This window comes from Chiloscyllium plagiosum, unplaced genomic scaffold, assembly GCF_037043375.1.
Source record: "Chiloscyllium plagiosum isolate Xiang-an unplaced genomic scaffold, Cpla_swu_hap1 HiC_scaffold_6, whole genome shotgun sequence".
Lineage (NCBI taxonomy): Eukaryota > Metazoa > Chordata > Chondrichthyes > Orectolobiformes > Hemiscylliidae > Chiloscyllium > Chiloscyllium plagiosum.
The window spans coordinates 122,669,545-122,688,442 of record NW_028270144.1 but is presented as its reverse complement, the minus strand read 5'-3'; the positions used below and the strand labels follow the sequence as shown (position 1 = coordinate 122,688,442).

General features: G+C 45.1%; 1 protein-coding gene across 1 annotated transcript; it reads left to right on the top strand.

Annotated features, from left to right (window-relative positions):
* Window positions 1–212: 212 nt before the first annotated feature.
* aqp11 (aquaporin 11) lies at window positions 213–16,636 on the top strand. The gene is made up of 3 exons (XM_043692428.2): window positions 213–1,418; window positions 9,663–9,779; window positions 14,746–16,636. The coding sequence occupies exons 1-3, from the start codon at window positions 776–778 to the stop codon at window positions 14,838–14,840; spliced, it is 855 nt and encodes a 284-aa protein (XP_043548363.1). The 5' UTR covers window positions 213–775; the 3' UTR covers window positions 14,841–16,636.
* Window positions 16,637–18,898: the final 2,262 nt, after the last annotated feature.

The window sequence follows — 18,898 nt, the reverse complement described above, 5'->3', positions numbered from 1 at the left end:
CAGGCACCCCTGCACACCACACCCCCCACCCCCCACAGACACCCACAGAGACACCCAAAACTCCACAGCCCCCACACAGACACCCCCACCATTCACACAGACACCCCCACCACCCACACAGACACCCACACCCCCATGCAGTCTCTTCCCCCCCCCCCAAGCAGTCTCTTCCCCCTCCAAGCAGTCTCTCCCCCCACCCACGCTGACACCCCCCCACACAATCTCCCCTCACAGACTCTTCCCCGCTTAGACCACTGCACAGACTCCCCCTCTCCCCCCGCCCCTGCTCAGACTCTGCCCACAGAGACCTGTGCCTCCACAGAGTTCCATCTGAACAAGAACTCCTCATAGTGATAATCCCTTGGAGACACCCTCCCACACACCCCCTCTCCGAGAACTCCTCCATAGACTCAACCCCATCATCACAGACCCACTACCTCTACATATACTCAGCCCAGACTCATCATTTGCTGTAACCCCAGTGACTGTCTCTCTTCTATTCCCCATTCTCCCCACCCCAGGAGACTCCACCCTGTTGCTGCTAACCCTTAGCTAAGACATTCCCCACTCCTCCACACATCTCTCCTGTCACCCTTATCCTCCCAGTTTGCTGCCAGTTCTTTCCATCTTGTTTGCCCACAAGACTGAATTGAGGCCTGCCTTATTAATGCCCCCACCCAACCCGATCGTGCAGCCCACGCTCTCCCCACAGTGAGTCCACCCCCAAAACAGTGAGCCAGCCCACCCATCAGGGAAGTCTGGCAGCGGGCAGGTGATGGAGAATGTCCTGGTTTCACTCAGTGTCCTGGCTGGCACCGTGACTGTGTGCGAGGTGCTGCGCCACATAGCCAGGGAGCTGCTGTGGCCTCGGTGGGGGCGCGCAAAGGGGAGGCTGAGCCGCATCCCGGGGGCCGAGCCCCCTAACTTCGAGGTGGCAGTGGAGCTGTTCTCCACCCTGCAGCTGTGCATCTGCACACACGAACTGCGGCTCCTGGGGAGCTCAGGGCTGCTGGGTTCGATCCCGGGTCTCGCCCTCACCTACCTCATCACCCTGGTCCATGTCAGCACCTTTGGCTGTGCCACCTGCAACCCGGTGAGCTGCCTGGAGCGCTACCTCTACGGACAGAGCAATGGGCAGATAACAGCTGCCAAGTTGTTGGCACAGCTCACTGCAGCCTCGGTGGCTCGCAGGCTGGTGGAGTTGGTGTGGGCCCTGGAAATGTCGGACCTGCACTGGTATCATCACCAGCACCAGTACAAGTGTACCTCAGCACTGAACACCACTGCTGGAAACGGGCTGGTCGCTGAGTTCACCTGTGCCTTCACTCTGAGGGCTGCACTCTTCAGGTTTCACTTGCTGAACCAGAGGCACAAGATCCATATGGTGGCTACATTGATCACGTTCTTCGTGTATGCAGGTGGGTCCAGTAAGAAACACACACGTCGCGTAACTGATCAAAGTCTTCCCAACACCATCACTTAGTTTTATTTCTCCTTGCATTTGTGCCTCTCAAAGAGTTGTGAATCGGTGGAATTCAGTACGCCAGAGTGCGGTGGATTTAAGTAGGAGATAGACAGATTTTTAATTAGTTAACGGGTTAAAGGTTTATGGAAAGCGGGCAGGAAAGTGAAGTTGATTGTGTTGCGTCACTGACCAGGCTCAAGGGATGGCTACTCCTACTCATTTTCCTCAAGAAATGGGCATTGCTGGCATGGTCTGCTGTTGTCACCTCCATCAGTGATTTGCCCCCAGTGGGTGCAGCTATTTTAGCCAACAACTGGTGAGCCAGTCACATTTGGAGGGCATTTCAGAACCGGACCCATTCAATAAAGAAAGTGCTTTTAAATCACAGAATTGTTACGGAGCGGGGGAAGGTATTCAGCCCGTCATATCTTATTAGGATTGCACTTTGGAGCCAATAACATACGTTAGGAGTGAAAAGTAAAATCATCGCAGCTTCGGGCAACCATGGGGCACCTCTCTCAGGAGGGTACCCTGCCTCAGGTGAAAGAAGAGGTTGAGAAAAAGTGATCTCTACAGTGATCTGAGAGTTGACACTGTTGTAAAGTATGAAACACAATTCTGTCCTCAGCAAGCTCCACCAACCAGTAATTTGCAAATAGCCAGATAATCTGTTTTTTGATCTTCATTGAAGGAACTTTTTTATTTGTCCATGGGCATGGGGGTGTCGCTAACGTTTATTGTCCATTCTTCATTGCTCTGAAGGAGGTTGTGGTGAACTGCCTTCTTGAACCACTGCAGTTCTTGGGGTATAACGACACCCCCAATGCCTTTAGAGAGGGAATTACAGAATTCTGACCCCACACTCTGATTTCCAATAAATTTCCAAGTAAGAATGGAGGAGGGCTTTAAGGTGGTGGTGTTCCATAAATCAAGTGCTTCCGTCCTTTGTGATGATGGTGGTAGTGGTTTGAAAGTTGCTGTCTGAGGATTTTTTGGTGAACTTCTGGCGTACATCTGCAATGTTCCCTAGGTTCAGTGGTGGAGGTAGAGTATATTGGTAGATGAGGTGCCAATGAAGCGGGCTGCTTTGTCTTTGATAGTGTCAAGCTGCTTGAGTGTTTTTAGGCCTCCACTTATCCAGGCAAGTGGGGAATATTCCATCACATTCCTGACTTGTACCTTGTAGATGAAGAGCAGGATTTTGACAATCAAAAGGCAAGTCCTTCCCCCCAGGATTCTGAGTCTCTGACCAGCTCTTGTGTTCACTGTATTCATATCGCTGGTCCAGTTCAGTTTCTGGTCAATAGCACACACAAATCCCACACCACCTCAAGAAAAAGCATGTTGACGATGGGGAATTCAGTGACAATAATACTATTGAATGTCAAGGAGCAACGGTGAGATTTTCTCTCTAGTTAAAGGTGGTCATTTCTTCGCATTTCCGTGATGTGAATGCCCTACTGCCCTTCAAAATATTGGCGTCCTTTATATCCTTCTGGTACCAGCAGCTTGGTTTAAAGTTTAACCTGAAAGGTGCCATCACAGACTCTGCAGTGCTCCCTTGTTACTGTACCAAAATGGCAGCCTTCGCTGTCTGGTCCCCTTGTTTCCTGAGGGATACATTGATTGAATGTAGGATCGCCCCAGCTCATCAGCTTTGGCTGAGGTCAATGGTCCAAACACAGCCCCGCGAATCACATGGCCAGTACTTTATTGATGTGTTCGTCTTGGCTGCCTATTGGGTAAAATCATAGGGCCAGGGAGTGAGCTGACCTTTGCTTGGCTTCAAGAATGCCAGACAATGTTCCCAGCACCGGGCAATAATGCTTGCCTGAGGTGTAAGGACTTGGGTGTTGGAGCAGAGAATTGTTGAATACCCTCCCAGCACTTCCTCAGCTGATGCAAAGATTTCTGAGCTGGAGGAGTTGCAGTAATGTTTCTAAAATCTGAGAGAGGTGGCATGAGATAGCCTTCTCATAAAGCTTGGGGGATCACAGAAATAAAACAAAAGGCCATTCAGCCTTTCAAGCATGTTCTGCCATTTGTATCTCAATTCCATCTATCTGCATTGGTTCTGTAACCTTTAGTGCAAAATGTAATTATTAATAAAGTTTATACTATCAATGCTCAAAAAAGTAGTTAGAAAACATGCATTTGTAAAAGAGAAAATTACAGTTTGTGAAGCTAAAGATAATTGCTGTAAAAATTATTTCTTTGTTATAAAGTATCATTTGCAGCTCTTTCAAAATATAAGTTGCTCTTGTAAATCTAAGTTAAGTAGTTGGGGGAAAATGCCTTGGTTAACAGTATCTATTACCGTATGAGGTTAAAGGTATGCAAGGTTGAAAGATTAAAGTCTAGTTTATAGAATGATCAGTTGCTAATCTAATCATTCCCAACCAGACTTGTAATTCAACCTCCACCCTGAAGATTTGAACACCTATAAAGGATAAGATAAAATTGCCATAGTCCTGCCTGTTCTTGCATTAGAGAAAGAGCGATAACTTTGGTGCTTTAATCTGAGAGTCACTATGCCTCAGCATAGGGGAGAAATTGAGAAGGTGAGTCCTTCATGGTAACCTCAGCCAGTGCTGGAACTGAATTCACATTGTTGGCATGACTCTGCATTACACACCAACCATCCAGCCAACTGAGCTAATGCACCCACTGGCTGTTTGAACAAATATTCTGATGTAAATGTTACAGGTTCCACATGCATGCGCACACAACTGCTTTCGCCTATGAAACTAGTGGTTATGCATTGAAGGTTGATGGAATGGGATATATTTTGAAAGATTGATGGAAACATAATTCTTAAAGGAAAGTAGATTTGACATTTATCTGGTGTCTTTTATCATTTCATACATCTCAAATCTCTTTTACAGTCAATTAACATCTTCTAATTGAAGTCAGTGTTATTGGGGGAAACAAATCGGGACTCAGCAAGCTCCCACAAGCTTTGATGTGATAATGAGCAGATAATTTCTTTACGTGATGTTAGCCGGGTGATAAACTTTACTGAGGACAGTCGGGAAGGCATCCTTCCTCTGCAAAAAGTAGAGTTGCATTATGCCCTTCTGCAAGGGCAGAAGGGGCCAGTGGTTTTTTTTTGTCTTACCTGAATCCTGCTTTGTACACTTCAAATCAAAATGAACTGATTCAGTGCAGAGCTGTCAGCGTTCATTAGAACAGCCAGAGCATTTGTATACATGAAGAGTGTGGCTGCTGACCTAGATCCTCTCAGGAATCCCGGAGTCCCTCGAGTTGTGGCCGCTCTGTTTGCTAGACATTGTTGCTATAGTATTTCGAGCATAGTGAGTGTTCTGAAGAATAATGTAGGTTTGGCTCTTGTTATGTCCGGCAATCAGAATTATGGAGAGTATACAGCATAACCAAACTAGTCAATGCCAATCATTATACTCAAAAATCACACGACACCGGGTTATAGTCCAACAGGTTTATTTGAAACCGCAAGCTTTTGGAGCTGCCTAAGGAAGGAGCTGCTCAGAGTTGCTGGTCAGTTGTTAGCTGGGAATCTGAAAGAAACAGTGACATGGAAGGTGTTCTATGCTGAATCTAACATCTCTCTCCTGTAAGAACCCGTGTCTGATTTTATCTCTTTGCCAAGGGGGAGTTTATGGGGACTGTTGCAGGCATTTCGAACAGCATCATTAAGTTGGGTTTTTGAATAGTATTATTCTGTATTATGTTCTTTTTTGTTTGTTTTGTTCGGTTCTCTGAATAAATTTGAGGGGTTTAAAACTGAGGGGTTTTGACCAGCTGTATCATTCCTGGAATATACACTTACACCTGCACAAAGCAACTGGAAACTTTAGGCTTTGGGCTACCTTCTTGAAATGTTTTGAGGGAGTCTGGCCTCGTCCATAATAACACTGAGTAGACAACTTGTGCAGAGGAATCTAACTTGAAGCTACGTTGGTCAGCATCACGTTTGGCAGGGGAACCACAATGAGTATTTCTTTGTTATTGACGTTTTGAAAGTGCCGGCTGTACCTTTTTGGTTTTGGCTCCAAAGCCCTACTTGTGCCATCTAAAAAACATTTGATTTTTGCAAACTGGTGTAGCAGCTGTACCATGGAGGGGTGGCAGGGGAGTTCAGAGCTGAAAATGTCTTGCTGGAAAAGCGCAGCAGGTCAGGCAGCATCCAGGGAACAGGAGAATCGACATTTCGGGCATAAGCCCTTCTTCAGGAATGAGGAAAGTTTGTCCAGCAGGCTAAGATAAAAGGTAGGGAGGAGGGACTTGGGGGAGGGGCGTCGGAAATGCGATAGGTGGAAAGAGGTCAAGGTGAGGGTGATAGGTCAGACTGGAGTGGGGGCGGAGAGGTCAGGAAGAAGATTGCAGGTTAAGAAGGCGGTACTGAGTTCGATGGATTTGACTGAGACAAGGTGGGAGGGAAAATGAGGAAACTGGTGAAATCCGAGTTCATCCCTTGTGGTTGGAGGGTTCCTAGGCGGAAGATGAGGCGCTCTTCCTCCAACCGTCGTGTTGTTGTGGTCTGGCAATGGAGGAGTCCAAAGACCTGCATATCCTTGGTGGAGTGGGAGGGGGAGTTGAAGTGTTGAGCCACAGGGTGGTTGGGTTAGTTGGTCTGGGTGTCCCAGAGGTGTTCTCTGAAACGCTCCCCAATATAGAGGAGACCACATCGGGTGCAGCGGATGCAATAGATGATGTGTGTGGAGGTGCAGGTGAATCTGTGGCGGATATGGAAGTTTCCTTTTGGGCCTTGGAGGGAGGTGAGGGGGGAGGTGTGGGCGCAAGTCTTGCACCTCCTGCGGTTGCAGGGGAAGATGCCGGGAGTGGAGGTTGGGTTGGTGGGGGGTGTGGATCTGACGAGGGAGTCACGGAGGGAGTGGTCTTTACGGAATGCTGATAGGGGAGGGGAGGGAAATATATCCTTGGTGGTGGGGTCTGTTTGGAGGTGGCGGAAATGACGGCGGATGATGCGCTGTACATGGAGATTGGTGGGATGGTAGGTGAGGACCAGTGGGGTTCTGTCCTGGTGGCGGTTGGAGGGGCGGGGCTCAAGGGCGAAGGAGCGGGAAGTGGAAGAGATGCGGTGGAGGGCATCGTCGACCACGTCGGGGGGGAAATTGCAGTCCTTGAAGAAGGAGACCATCTGGGTTGTACGTTTTTGGAACTGGTCCTCCTGGGAGCAGATGCGGCGGAGACGAAGGAATTGGGAGAATGGGATGGCGTTTTTACAGGGGGCAGGATGGGAGGAGGTGTAGTCCAGGTAACTGTGGGAGTCGGTCGGTTTGTAGTAGATGTCCGTGTTGATTCGGTCGCCTGAGATAGAAATAGAAAGGTCGAGGAAGGGGAGGGAGGAATCTGAGACTGTTCAGGTGAATTTGAGGTCGGGGTGGAAGGTGTTGGTGAAGTGGATGAACTGTTCAACCTCCTCGTGGGAGCACGAGGCGGCGCCGATACAACTGTTCAACCATCTCCAGCATCTGCAGACCTCACTTTCTCCTGGCAGGGGAGTTCAGCCCTACTTGCTGTGATTAATCACTCAGAGTTTGTTAGATAAAGGGTGCAGTGTTGTATTGGTGCTGAGAGGCGGTGTGTCCAATCCATCGAAAACCAATCAGTTTGCATTTTAAAGGGCTTCTTGTCCCTAAGTGTCATCCTACAATTCCTTTGTACTGCAACATCCTGTGCTTATTTAACCAAGCTTCTGTATACCTGCCTGTCTGTGTTGCCATCATCCTTAGATTAGTGAGAAGCTGATTCACATGGCAGGATTGGAAAAGTGCAGATTTGTATCTTATACCCGCACATTTTCTTCCCGTCTTATATGGAGGAGTTGCTCTTTGTATGAGAGTGTTAGCAAGGTATTCTACAACATGGGCTTCACAATTTGCTCATTGGATCAATGCGTTCAATGGAGAATTCAGCTGCCAGCACCCTCTGCCCCCGCCCCATCACCACCACCACCAGGAATTGCAGCAGTCAGTGACTCCTTGAGTCACAGCAATGCCTGACCTATTATGCTTTTCCAGCGTCACACTTTTCAACTCTGATCTCCAGCATTTGCAGTTTCTCTCAGACGTAGGGATGTTCTGCAAAGACTGCACAATGTTCAGCATCATTTGTAACACAGGTATCAAAGCAGCCCATGTCCAAATGTGGCAAGCCCTGAACAATATCCAGGTTTGAGCTGAAAAGTAGTAAGTAATATGCACACCGTGCAAATACCAGGCAAAGATAAAGATAATCTTGCCATCATTCCTTGACGTGCAATGATATTACCATCACTGAATCCCCCACTATCAACACCCCAGGAGTTACCTTTGACAAGAAACTGAATTGGAATAGCCGTATAAATAGTATCAGATGAGCAAGTCAGAGGTTAGGGATGCTGCAACGAATAATTCACCTCCTCACTCCCCAAAGCCTGTCCTCCATCTACAAGGCACAAGTCAAGAGTGTGATGGAATACTCCCCACTTGCCTGGCTGAGTACAACTCAAGAAGCTTTACACCACCCAGGGCAAAGCAGCTCACTTGATTGGCACCACATGCACAAACATATACCACCAGCATTCAGTAGCAGCAATGCATGCCATCTACAAGAACTACTGCAATGATTCACCAAAAATCCTTAGACAGCACTTTCTAAATGTACAGCCATTTCCATCTAGAAGGGCAAGGGCAGCAGATACAGAGGAATACCCTTCCGAGTTCTCCCCAAGCCACTCACCATCCTGACTTGAAAATATATTATTGATCTGGGATAAATTCTTGAACTTCCTCTCTAACAGCATTATGGGTCTGCCTATAACATAAGGAGTATAGCAGTTCAAGAAGACAGCTCACTACCACCACGTCAAGTGTAACTAGGAATGGTTAATAAACGCTGACCCAGCCAGTCGTGTCCACATCCAATGTTCCACGAGTGAATGCAGGAAAAAGGATCCCATAGCCCCTCCACAAATGTCACCTTTCAGATGAGACATTAAACTGAGGCTCTAACTTTTTCAAAAGACCGAGCATTATTTGAAGAACACAGGCGGTATCTGATGTTCTAGCAAATATTTATTTCTGAACTGACATGACATAAAAAACAAAATAGACTTATTGGGTAGTTATCATGTTACTGTTTGTAGAATTTTTGCAGGATGCTACTAGGCTGATACATTTTCCTGTATCATGAAATTCTCTGCTCAAAAATACTGTGAAGTGTTTTGGGTCATTTGTAGTTGAGAATGATTACTATGTACTTCCTTCTATCACTATCTTTCTTGTATTTTGGAATAAATTACCAGAAAGAACTAGTAAGGCAGACAAGATAATTATTTAAAAATTATTTTTTGATGGGTTGTGGGTCAGCATTTATTGCCCATCCCGAACTGAATACTTGACCATTTCAGAGGTCAGTTAATATTAAACTCAATTTCAGTGGGTCTGGTGTTGCATGTAGCTAGGCCAGGTATAGATAGTAAATATCTTTCACTAAAGGGACATTAGTGAAGCACGTGAGGTTTTAATGACCATTGATAGTTTCATGGTTGTCATCATTGAGACAGCCTTCATTTCCAGGTCCAAGTGAGATTTGAATGTGTGTCCCCAGACCTGGGCCTCTAGATTATTAATCCAGTGACATTACCACTGCATTATAGCCTCCCTCTTCAAGTTTGATACATTTGATGTGTTTCTGGAGGCAGAAGAGATTGAGGATTAATGTGTTGGGTGTTTTAAAAATGGTTGGACCTTTTTTTTTTGTCCCTAATGGCCTTTTTCTGTTCTGAATGGTTTTTGCGTTCTGGAGAGATTTTCTTCGTTCACAGATTGTGAGCACTGCTGATATTTATTACCCATCCCTAATTGTCTGTGAGAATGCAAGTCTCTTCCTTTAAGGACAAATAACTTATTAGGTCATCTCAAAGGACCGTCAGAGACATTTACTTTGTGTGCTTGCAAAAAGTCCAAACCAGGTAAGCATGATTGACTTTCTTCCTAAAGGACATCAGTGGACCAAACAGGTTTTTATGACAGTCGGGTAGTTTTATGAAGCCTTCTTTCTATGTTTATTTAATAAACTAAGTTGTCATTCTCAGCCAGCATTGCACCTCAGAGTTATTAGTCCAGACCTCTGCATTACTTGTCCAGTGAAATTGTCACTATACACTCAATGATTTTGGATAACCTGATTTCCCTCTTTTTGCGTTGTACAGCTGGAGACCTGACGGGTGCTGTGTTTAACCCAGCTCTGGCTTACTCTATCACTTTCAACTGCGAAGGAAACACTTATCTGGAATACTGTTTCGTATACTGGCTTGGACCCTTGATGGGTAAGGAGACATGAATCAAAGAATAGTGATGGCACATAAAGAGGCCACTCGGCCTGTTTTATAATGCTGACTCTCTGCAACAGCCCTCGTCCAGTTTCACCCCTTTGCTTTTTCCTGTAGGACTTCAAATATTTTCTCTCCAGTTAATTATCCAGTTTCCTTCTGGAATTCTCAGTTGAATCTCTCTCCACCACGCACTAGGACAGTACATTCCAGATCCTTCACCACTTACTACATGAAAACCTTTATCCCCATTGCTGCTTTTGCCATGCATCTTACGTATGTGCCCTCTCCCATTGGGAACAGTTTCTCCCTATCTGTGTTTTCTGGCCCCTTCATTCGCACACCACTGTCAAATCTCCTCTCAACCTTCTCCTTTCCCAGGAAAATTCCAATACCAAACTTTCCATTCTATTAATTGCAATTCCTCATCCCTGGAGCTGTTCATCTAAATCACTTCAGTGCCTCTCTCTTTGTTTCTGTCTCACTGTCTATCTCTGTCTCCTCTCTCTCATTCAACGCTTTCATAAGCTGCCCATGCTCCATTTGAGGCCAAACAGTGATTAATACAGGTCATCATAACAGCCTTCCTTTTGTACTCTATACCACAAATGATAAAGCCTGGGATCCTAATGCTTTGTGAACTGTTGTAGCTTCAATGATTTATGTTCATATAACCCCAGGGCACATTGTTTCTACACCTTCTTTAAAGTCGTGCACTTCATTTTAGATTGTATCTCCTTGTATCATTTCACATGTCTCTCTTCTATTTCACTTGTCACACATCTGCCCATTTACTGGCCTATCAATGTCCTGTTGAGGTTTAACACTATCTTCATCTCGTGTGGGGAAGGGAACAGTTGTATTTTCACTGGGTTGTTTTTGGACTGGGCTGTGTGGGTTTTGATTATTGGATAACTTCAAAACGTGTGAAGGAAATGTGAACCTATTTCTTGTATTTTTCACTCCTGTGCTTAAAGATACGACAACGGTATTATTGAGTTTGATGGGAGGAGATTGGAATTGTTAAATTCAGTTGTTAAATGATAAAATAACATATGTTTAATGTAGAAACAAGGCACCCCAAGAACCTTTTTTAAAATAAAAAACTTTGCAAGATGTGGGTGCAGATGACACCGTTGGCATTTATTGACCGTCTTTTGTTACCCTGTGAATGGGGATCAGAAATGTAGTCAAAAAGGTGTGGGGTGCAAGGAAGGAAGATGATCGATGTATTGGGGAAGTGGGAATTTTGGATTGGAGGTCTGAATAGGTCTGTTGGGGATTGTTCGCTTGCCCTAGAATTAGAAAGGAGAAAATGGAACCAAATCAGCCATGATAACTGAATCAATCCTTAATTAAGTGTCTGCAAATGGGAAATTGGCAACCTACCCACCTGTGGTATGATAGAATGACCTTGAATGGCGTTTAGTAATGCTGACATCTATCCGTCTGTGTGGCAGATTGCCATCTCACCTCTCAGAGGCACTTGCCACCTTATCAGCTTTCTTTTAGTAATTACTGTGGTGATCAATACTTAAGAGCCACCTTCAACTCACCAACAGATGGAGGTCTAGTGGTAGTGTCCCTACCTCTGAGCCAGGAAGCCCAGGTTCAAGTCCCACTGCTCCACAAGTGTGTACTAACCCCAATAGCCTCACTATTGCTTCATTCAGGCCCAGCCAGAATCACTGCACTCTTACTGCAGCCTTAATCAAGACAAGGATGTGAGCTGATGCCAGAGGAGTGGCTGCCTCCAACATTGAGACAAGATTATACTTGGTAAGGTACCAAGGAACCCTGATCATCAGGTTCAAGGGGAAACCCTTCCAATGGCTCAACTCGTACCTGAACATGACAGTCACAGCTGCTGAACATTAATCACAACAGTCTTAAAGCATCACTGGCCCTTGACATAGCAGCAATTAATCATCTTGCATGCATGAGCTTTCCTACATCAGAAATTCAAAAATGGACTGTTCACTGGCATATTCACCTCTATGCGCAACCAACTTGTGCCAGCTTCCATCAGGAGCTAGATAACCTTCAGGCTGGGGTTGACAAGTGACACAGTTTATATAAGGAAATATGCTGGGTGACTCCCCATCACCTTCCATGGTACCACCATCACTAGGAGCCAGGAGCAGCCAAAATGTGAGAAGGCCATCTATATCAGCGCAATGCATTTCGGAGCATGCCTGAGACTGAATAACGTGTAAGGGGTGATACCTCCTAACTCATCCAACCTCTGCAAGTTGAGTCTGGGATGGAACATTATTTGCCATATGGGTATTAATGTGTGTTCATCAACAGCAGAGAATATTCCCAGCATTCATGCTGTGGTCTTTATATCTAACCAGTTTAGGTTTGATGGAAGAGATTGGAATTGTTAAATTTAGTTGTTAAATGATAAAATAACATCTGTTTAATGTTCCTCCAGAACTGCAGGATTCACTTCAGCAACTAACTCAGGTTACTTCAACAACGCTGACTTCCCCAGTCACCAAAGCAAGAGTAGTAATATTGCTGGGAACACTGTGAGCTCAGTTTCCATGAGTCAGGAGTATGTCGCCACTCTTCATTAGTGTCACCTCAGTTTCCAGGAATTCTCTTCCTAGCCATCAGCAGAAGATTATCATTGGTTCAGTGATAAAGTTGGACAGCACCTTCAATAGTGCATCATTTGCTTAGTACTGCACTGCAGGTGTTAGCCTAGGTCTCGTATTAAAGACCATGGAGTGGACATTCAATGCATAAACCCCTGGCTTGGAGGTGTGGGGGCTATACAATGAACCACTTTGTTGACCCAGCATCTGTTGTTTGAACAGTTCAGACGGTGGTCTCCAACCCTGGTTCCATTCGTATGTGGAGTTTATAACCGTTGATCTCAGTCTCTGTCCTTTGCCTCATTTTATTTTTGAGCTGACACACAGCTGCATGACTGTACTGAAACCTTTCAAATCGTTTCATTGTGTGGCCAGTTGGTTGTATCTGCCAACTGCTGCCAATGTGACAGGTTACAAATTTGAAACAGCCTCCATACCCTCATTTCAAACATCACTTGAGTTGTTGCAAGTGCAGAATTGACAAGAATTAGTGATTTTAAGGTTAGTTCACATCGCACTTACAGATACAACAATCTTTAGTGTTGGTATTATTGTTAAACTAACTAAATATCATTTATTTCAGTTTAACCAAAGTATGCCATGCCCAGTCAGTGTGAACATGCTATTAAACATGGTTTAAAAGAAAGCCTTTACATTTGGTTGTTTATCTCACACACTGCACGTTTCTAGGTGAAGATGTGTTCTCAGTTTGTAGGCAAGTGGCTTGGTGTTTATTTTAACTAAAAAATTTATCCCTGGCTAGCGAAAATGATGAGTAATGAACCCAGACCATCTAAAACAAAACTGAAAATATACAACTTTCATGTGAATGATCAAATTAATTTCTGTTTATGGCTATGAGAGATAACATTTGCTTGTCCCAAAGTACATTGTTTAGTAAAATGGGGAATTTGGGACGACACCACATAACAATTTACAGTAAATTTGAGGATAGCTTTCCCTCAATCAGCATGTTTCATACAAAGTTGACAAACTAAACACTGTTTTGAAAGCTTAATAGTCAGTAGCCAAAGATAGGGCCTGCACTGAAGTATCATTTTGCAATTGCCATTTTTATTTAGGTTTAGATTTGTTTAAGATTTAGATTTTATTGTCATGTGTACTCAAGTACAGGGTGCAGGAGTACAATGAAAAGTGTACAAAAGCTCCACACACGACACTATCTTAGGGACAAACTCCCTAGGTAAAGAATCTTAGTTACAGAGATACAAATATAAAGAAATGAGTTTACAAGTTTACAGCACTACAAGCAGTCTGGCAAAACAAAGTGTTCACAGATGGCAAAGTAATTAAAGAAGCAATGATTGCTGCTACCGATTCTTTATTCAACAACTTTAAGAACAAGTAATTAATAACAGCATTCCAGAGATACCCTTTAGTGTTTCCACAGTAGCAAGACAAACAGAATCTTGGTCCGAAGATGACAATTCTGACTTCAAGGAAATGGCAAGCTAATGTGCAGTTACAGAAGTCACACTGACTTAGAGCTGACTAGAGGACGAAATATGTAATGATATATCCTTGACTTTATAGCATTCATTAAAAATAGACGGACTGTTTATTCTATCTTTTCATTGAAGTAAATCCTGAGACTTTAAATTTAGAAAGTGACTTTGTGCTTTGAAAATGTTGGTGATCACTGATTAGGGACAGAATTTTCACAGGTTAATAATTGGTAAAATTGCAGCATTGCAGGAAGTAATTTCATCCATTCTATCTGTACCAGACATAACATTATCCAGTCTAATCCCAATTTTCAACCTTGTTTGTAACCCTGGAGGTGACTGCCCTTCAATTGCATAACTAAATATTTTTTGTGATTTGGAGATGTCAGAGTTGCACTGGGTGTACAAAGATATCTCTCCACCCCTGAGGCTCTCAGCCTCATTCCTGATGAAGGGCTTTTGCCCAAAATGTTGATTTTCCTGCTCCTTGGATGCTGCCTGACCACCTGTGCTTTTCCAGCACCACACTCTCTAATCTCCATCTGCAGTCCTCACTTTCATCAGCAATTGACCCAATCTTTCCTCAGAACTAAAATTCTCAATTCCTGGCAACATCAATCTCCTGTGTGTACCCTCTGTCATGCAGTCATATTGTTCTTGTAATGTGGTGACCAGAACTGTACACAATACTCTGGCTGTGACCTCACTAATGTTTATTTATTAGTGTGCAAGTGTGAGCTCCCTACGTACGCTGCACCTGATAAGTGACTGTCTCCCGTATGCTGCCTTAACCAATTTATCCATCTGCCCTGCTACCTTTTGCAATCTTTGGACATGCAGGTTGTGTGCTCATGTCTCATTTCCTCCTGTTTTGTCCCTTCCCCATTCCTCCAGGTGCAATGACTGCTGTCTTGTTGTTTGAGAGGAAATCTGTAGATGATGCTGATACGAGATCAGCAACAGGGGAGACTAAGGAGAAGAGATCCTGAAGCAGCATCCTTGCTGCACTGGAGTCGTACAATTGAACCATGGACCTTATCACCTTCTGAAGACCTTGGAGGGAAAGGAAGTTGTTTCATTTTTTTTAGTTTCAAACGACAAGGGACCATAACAAGCATTGTTAATCAATTTAGTGTCCATTTTAGGAGTGAGCATTCCAGCCATTACTCCTTTTTTTTGGGGGCGGGGGGGAAGTAAGCAAAAGCAATAATTTAGAAGCAGCCGAGGACAAATTTTAAATACTTTTTATTGATTATCTGAGTGTTGGTTGAGTTCCTCCCTGTAAGGTCTCTGCTGGAGGTGACACAAATCACACTAATAGCAACTGAAGAAGAATTTACATATTAATGTAAAAAGTGAAGCCATTGCTTTTATTCAGATACCAGTATTTCACAAGTGGGCACAACTCAAACAGCATCACCCAACCTCCCCCCATCCTCCCCCCCCCCCCCCCCCCCCCCATCCCTGCCCTGAAGAAAAACCATTACATCAATTTAATGAAGTTCTCAAATGCGTGAGAAAGAAAACGAGCAACTGATTTGCTGCAGATTGTATGGATGTCAATCCCAATAACTTAGTGTTAGGAACTGATTGGGTATGTTAGTGGGGAAGGTTATCTTGGATTTTAATGTAGTGACAGTGAATGAATGCTGATAGAATTCCAAGTCTGGAAGTTGTCTGACCTGGAGTTGGGAGAGGGGGGCATGATGGTGGTGGAATCCCATTGCATGTGGTGGTGTTCCATCTTAGTGGATAACTTTAGAGTTATCCTGACAGAAAATTATGAGTAGATCCATTCACATGCCTTCAGGCCACTCATGTCCTACAGGGGCATGAATCAAAATAAAGGAGGGTGTGACAAACAAAACTTGTGTACACAGTAATAAAATTTGCTGGCATCACTAACATTGAAGCATCTGTGGCACTTACTAGCTCAGTTGATGCTTTGATATCTGAGTGAATTCATCCTTCAATGAAGAGCTTTTAACAATGAATATTAGGGCAAGGTAATAAAAAGTTTGTAAAATGATCACCAGCATCTCAAAAGACCCAGGGTCCCTTTTTTGAGTTACGTAACTTTTGAAGAACCTGAATGTTTTTCATCAGCTGATTACGTGCAAGGACAATCTGAGTTCACATCCAGAAGTTTATTCTCCAATTAGGATTGTGAACCATAAAGCACCTGCAATGTCACAACAGGCACATAGTCCCCCTGTCTCACACTGGACTCCACAGAACAGAAAATCTGCAGCTCTGTGCTGAGCCACTTGGGTAACTGGATCCCTGAGCCACAAAGACAAGACAAACTCACACCCTCTATTCTGTGATGATCCCACTCCAAGGATACGTGTATGGCAGTAGTGAGGAAACATAGCTGGGCTCAGCTTTGTCAACACTCACTGTCTAGGCTTGTACACGCAGGATGATCATTTGAACAATGTGCGGGATATCTCTTGGTGCTCAGAGAACTGGAGATCAGCCTGAGTCAGCACCCTTTGGAGATTGGGTTGGGGGGACGTGGGGGGAGAAACAGGCAGAAAATCATTTCTCAGGTAGCAATATGAAGATCTGTTAGCTGTAAGAGGTCTTGGTGAACAGTGACATTTTCTATTTGGAAAGGGTGCTGTGAGCAAGAACAGGATGGCATTGTGAGGTATTAGTCTAATTTGGCCAAGCTGCCTTTCAGCTTCTGATCTACAATTTACGCAGCACATTGATTATTAAACATTCCTTGAAATTGTGAAGAAATGTTGATGTATAAGTAAAAATAAATCATTATGATTGACTTAATCTACTTTGCCCATTATTTCTTGAGTAATTTGTAAAATTGTTTCTCAGGTTATGGGTGAGGGCAGCATTTGTGCCTGGTAAAATGGTGGTCTATTCTTAGTTAACAGTTTATTGATCAAATGTCATGACCCCACTATTGAGCTTGGCAATACTTATGTCTTGAGGACAATGAGGTTCTTCAATGGAGGCTCACTGATGATGTCACCTAGCATGGTGACAAAATGTCTGAGAACAAACCTACCAGCTCAGTGAGCAAACTTACAATCTGGACAATGAGGTTTTTTCAACAGTATAAATCCACAGGATAAATGTGGATTTCAACAGCTTCCTCATTTCCCCTCCCTCCCCCACACTATCCCAGTCCCAAGCCTCCAACTTGGCACTGCCCTCCAGACCCGTCCATCACTGCCCCCTCAGACCTATCATCTTCTCCCTCACCTTTATCCACCTATCCCTTTCCAAGCTACCTTTCCCCAACCCCACCCCCTCCCATTTATCTCTCTTACACCCACCTGGCACTGTTCTGGGCTTCAGATATTCAACAAACATAAGACATAGGAGTAGCAATAGGCCATTCAACCCATCAAGTCTGCTCCATTAATCAATGGGTTAACGAGGTCAAGGCAAACAATGTTGGTGGTGATGAATTCTATTTTGGACACCCAATCCTTTGATTTTAATCTACCTTGTTTAACAAGGTGGGTTTGGGTCAGAATTCTGTTTTGAAGTCAGTAGGATATAGTGAGCAGGCAGCAAAATAGGTTTCTGACCCAAAGCCTTTCAATTCCTCCTTATTCATCAGTGTGGTTTGGTTAAATTCAGGGCTAAGAGTGTGGTGCTGGAAAAGCACAGCTGGTCAGGCAGCATCTGGGGAGCAGGAGAATTGACATTTCGGGCATAAGCCCTTCATCAGGAATGAGACTTGTGGGTTGGGACTGAGAGATAAATGGGAGGCGGTGGGGTTGGGGAAAGGTAGCTGGGAAAGGGATAGGTGGATGAAGGTGAGGGAGAAGATGATAGGTCTGAGGGGGCAGTGATGGACGGGTCCGGAGGACGGTGCCAAGTCTGAGGCTTGGGACTGGGATAGTGTGGGGGGAGGGGAAATGAGGAAGCTGTTTATCCTGTGTGGTTGTAGGATCCCAAGGCAGAATATGAGGCGTTCCTCCCCCAGGCATCAGGTGGTAATGGTTCGGCAGTGGAGAAGGCCCAAGACCTGCATGTCCATGACGGAGTGGGAGGGAGAGTTGAAGTGTTCAGCCACGGGGAGGTGGGGTTGGTGGGTGTGGGTGTCCCAGAGATGTTCTCTGAAATGATCCACAAGAATGCGTCCTGTCTCCCCAATGTAGAGGAGATCGCAACGGATGCAGTAGATGACATTGGGAGAGGTACAGGTGAATTTCTGACAGATGTGGAAGGATCCCTTGGGGCCTTGGACGGAGGTGAGGGGAGTGGTGTGGGCGCAGGTTTTGCACTTCCTGCAGTGGCAGGGAAAGGTTCCAGGAGTGGGGTGGGGGGTGTGGATCAGACGTGGGAGTCGAGGAGGGAATGGTCTTTTCGGAACGTTGATAGGGGTGGGGAGGGAAATATATTTCTGGTGGTGGGGTCCATTTGGAAGTGGCGGAAGTGCCAGAGGATGATGCGTTGTATGCGGAAGTTGGTGGGATGGAAGGTGAACCAGGGGGTTCTGTCCTTGTTGCGTTGGGAGGGATGGGGTTCAAGGGTGGTGCAGTGTGAAGTGGAGGAGATACACGGAGGGCATTGTCAACCACGTGGGAAGTTGCGATCATGGAAGAAGGAGGCCATATGGGACTTTGAGGTGGAATTGGTCATCCTGGGAACAGATGCGGCGTAGGTAGCGGAATTTGGAATAAGGGATGGCATTTTTACAGGAGGTAGGGTGAGACGAGTTGTAGTCTAGGTAGCTGTGGAAGTTGGTGGGCTTGTAGTACATGTCTGTCTCTGGAGACGGTGATGGAGAGGTCCAGGAAGGGAAGGGAGGTTGCCAAGATGGTCCAGGTGAATTTGAGGTTGGAGTGAAAAGTGTTGGTAAAGTTGATGAACTGTTTAACCTCCTCGTGGGAGCACGAGGCGGAGCCGATACAGTCATCGATGTAGCAGAGAAACAGGTGAGGGGTGGTGCCGGTGTAAATGCGGAAGATGGACTGTTCCATGTACCCAAAGAGGCAGGCATAGCTGGGTCTCATGCAGGTGCCTTTGGCTACTGCTTTGGTTTGGAGGAAGTGGGAGGATTGGAAGG

Bases quoted from the DNA above. Each gene is read 5' to 3' on its own strand.
- aqp11 (XM_043692428.2), top strand. From the start codon at position 776: ATGGAGAATGTCCTGGTTTCACTCAGTGTCCTGGCTGGCACCGTGACT. The intron at 1,419-9,662 runs GTGGGTCCAGTA...TGCGTTGTACAG, and splicing joins CACGTTCTTCGTGTATGCAG to CTGGAGACCTGACGGGTGCT. The intron at 9,780-14,745 runs GTAAGGAGACAT...CCATTCCTCCAG, and splicing joins CTGGCTTGGACCCTTGATGG to GTGCAATGACTGCTGTCTTG.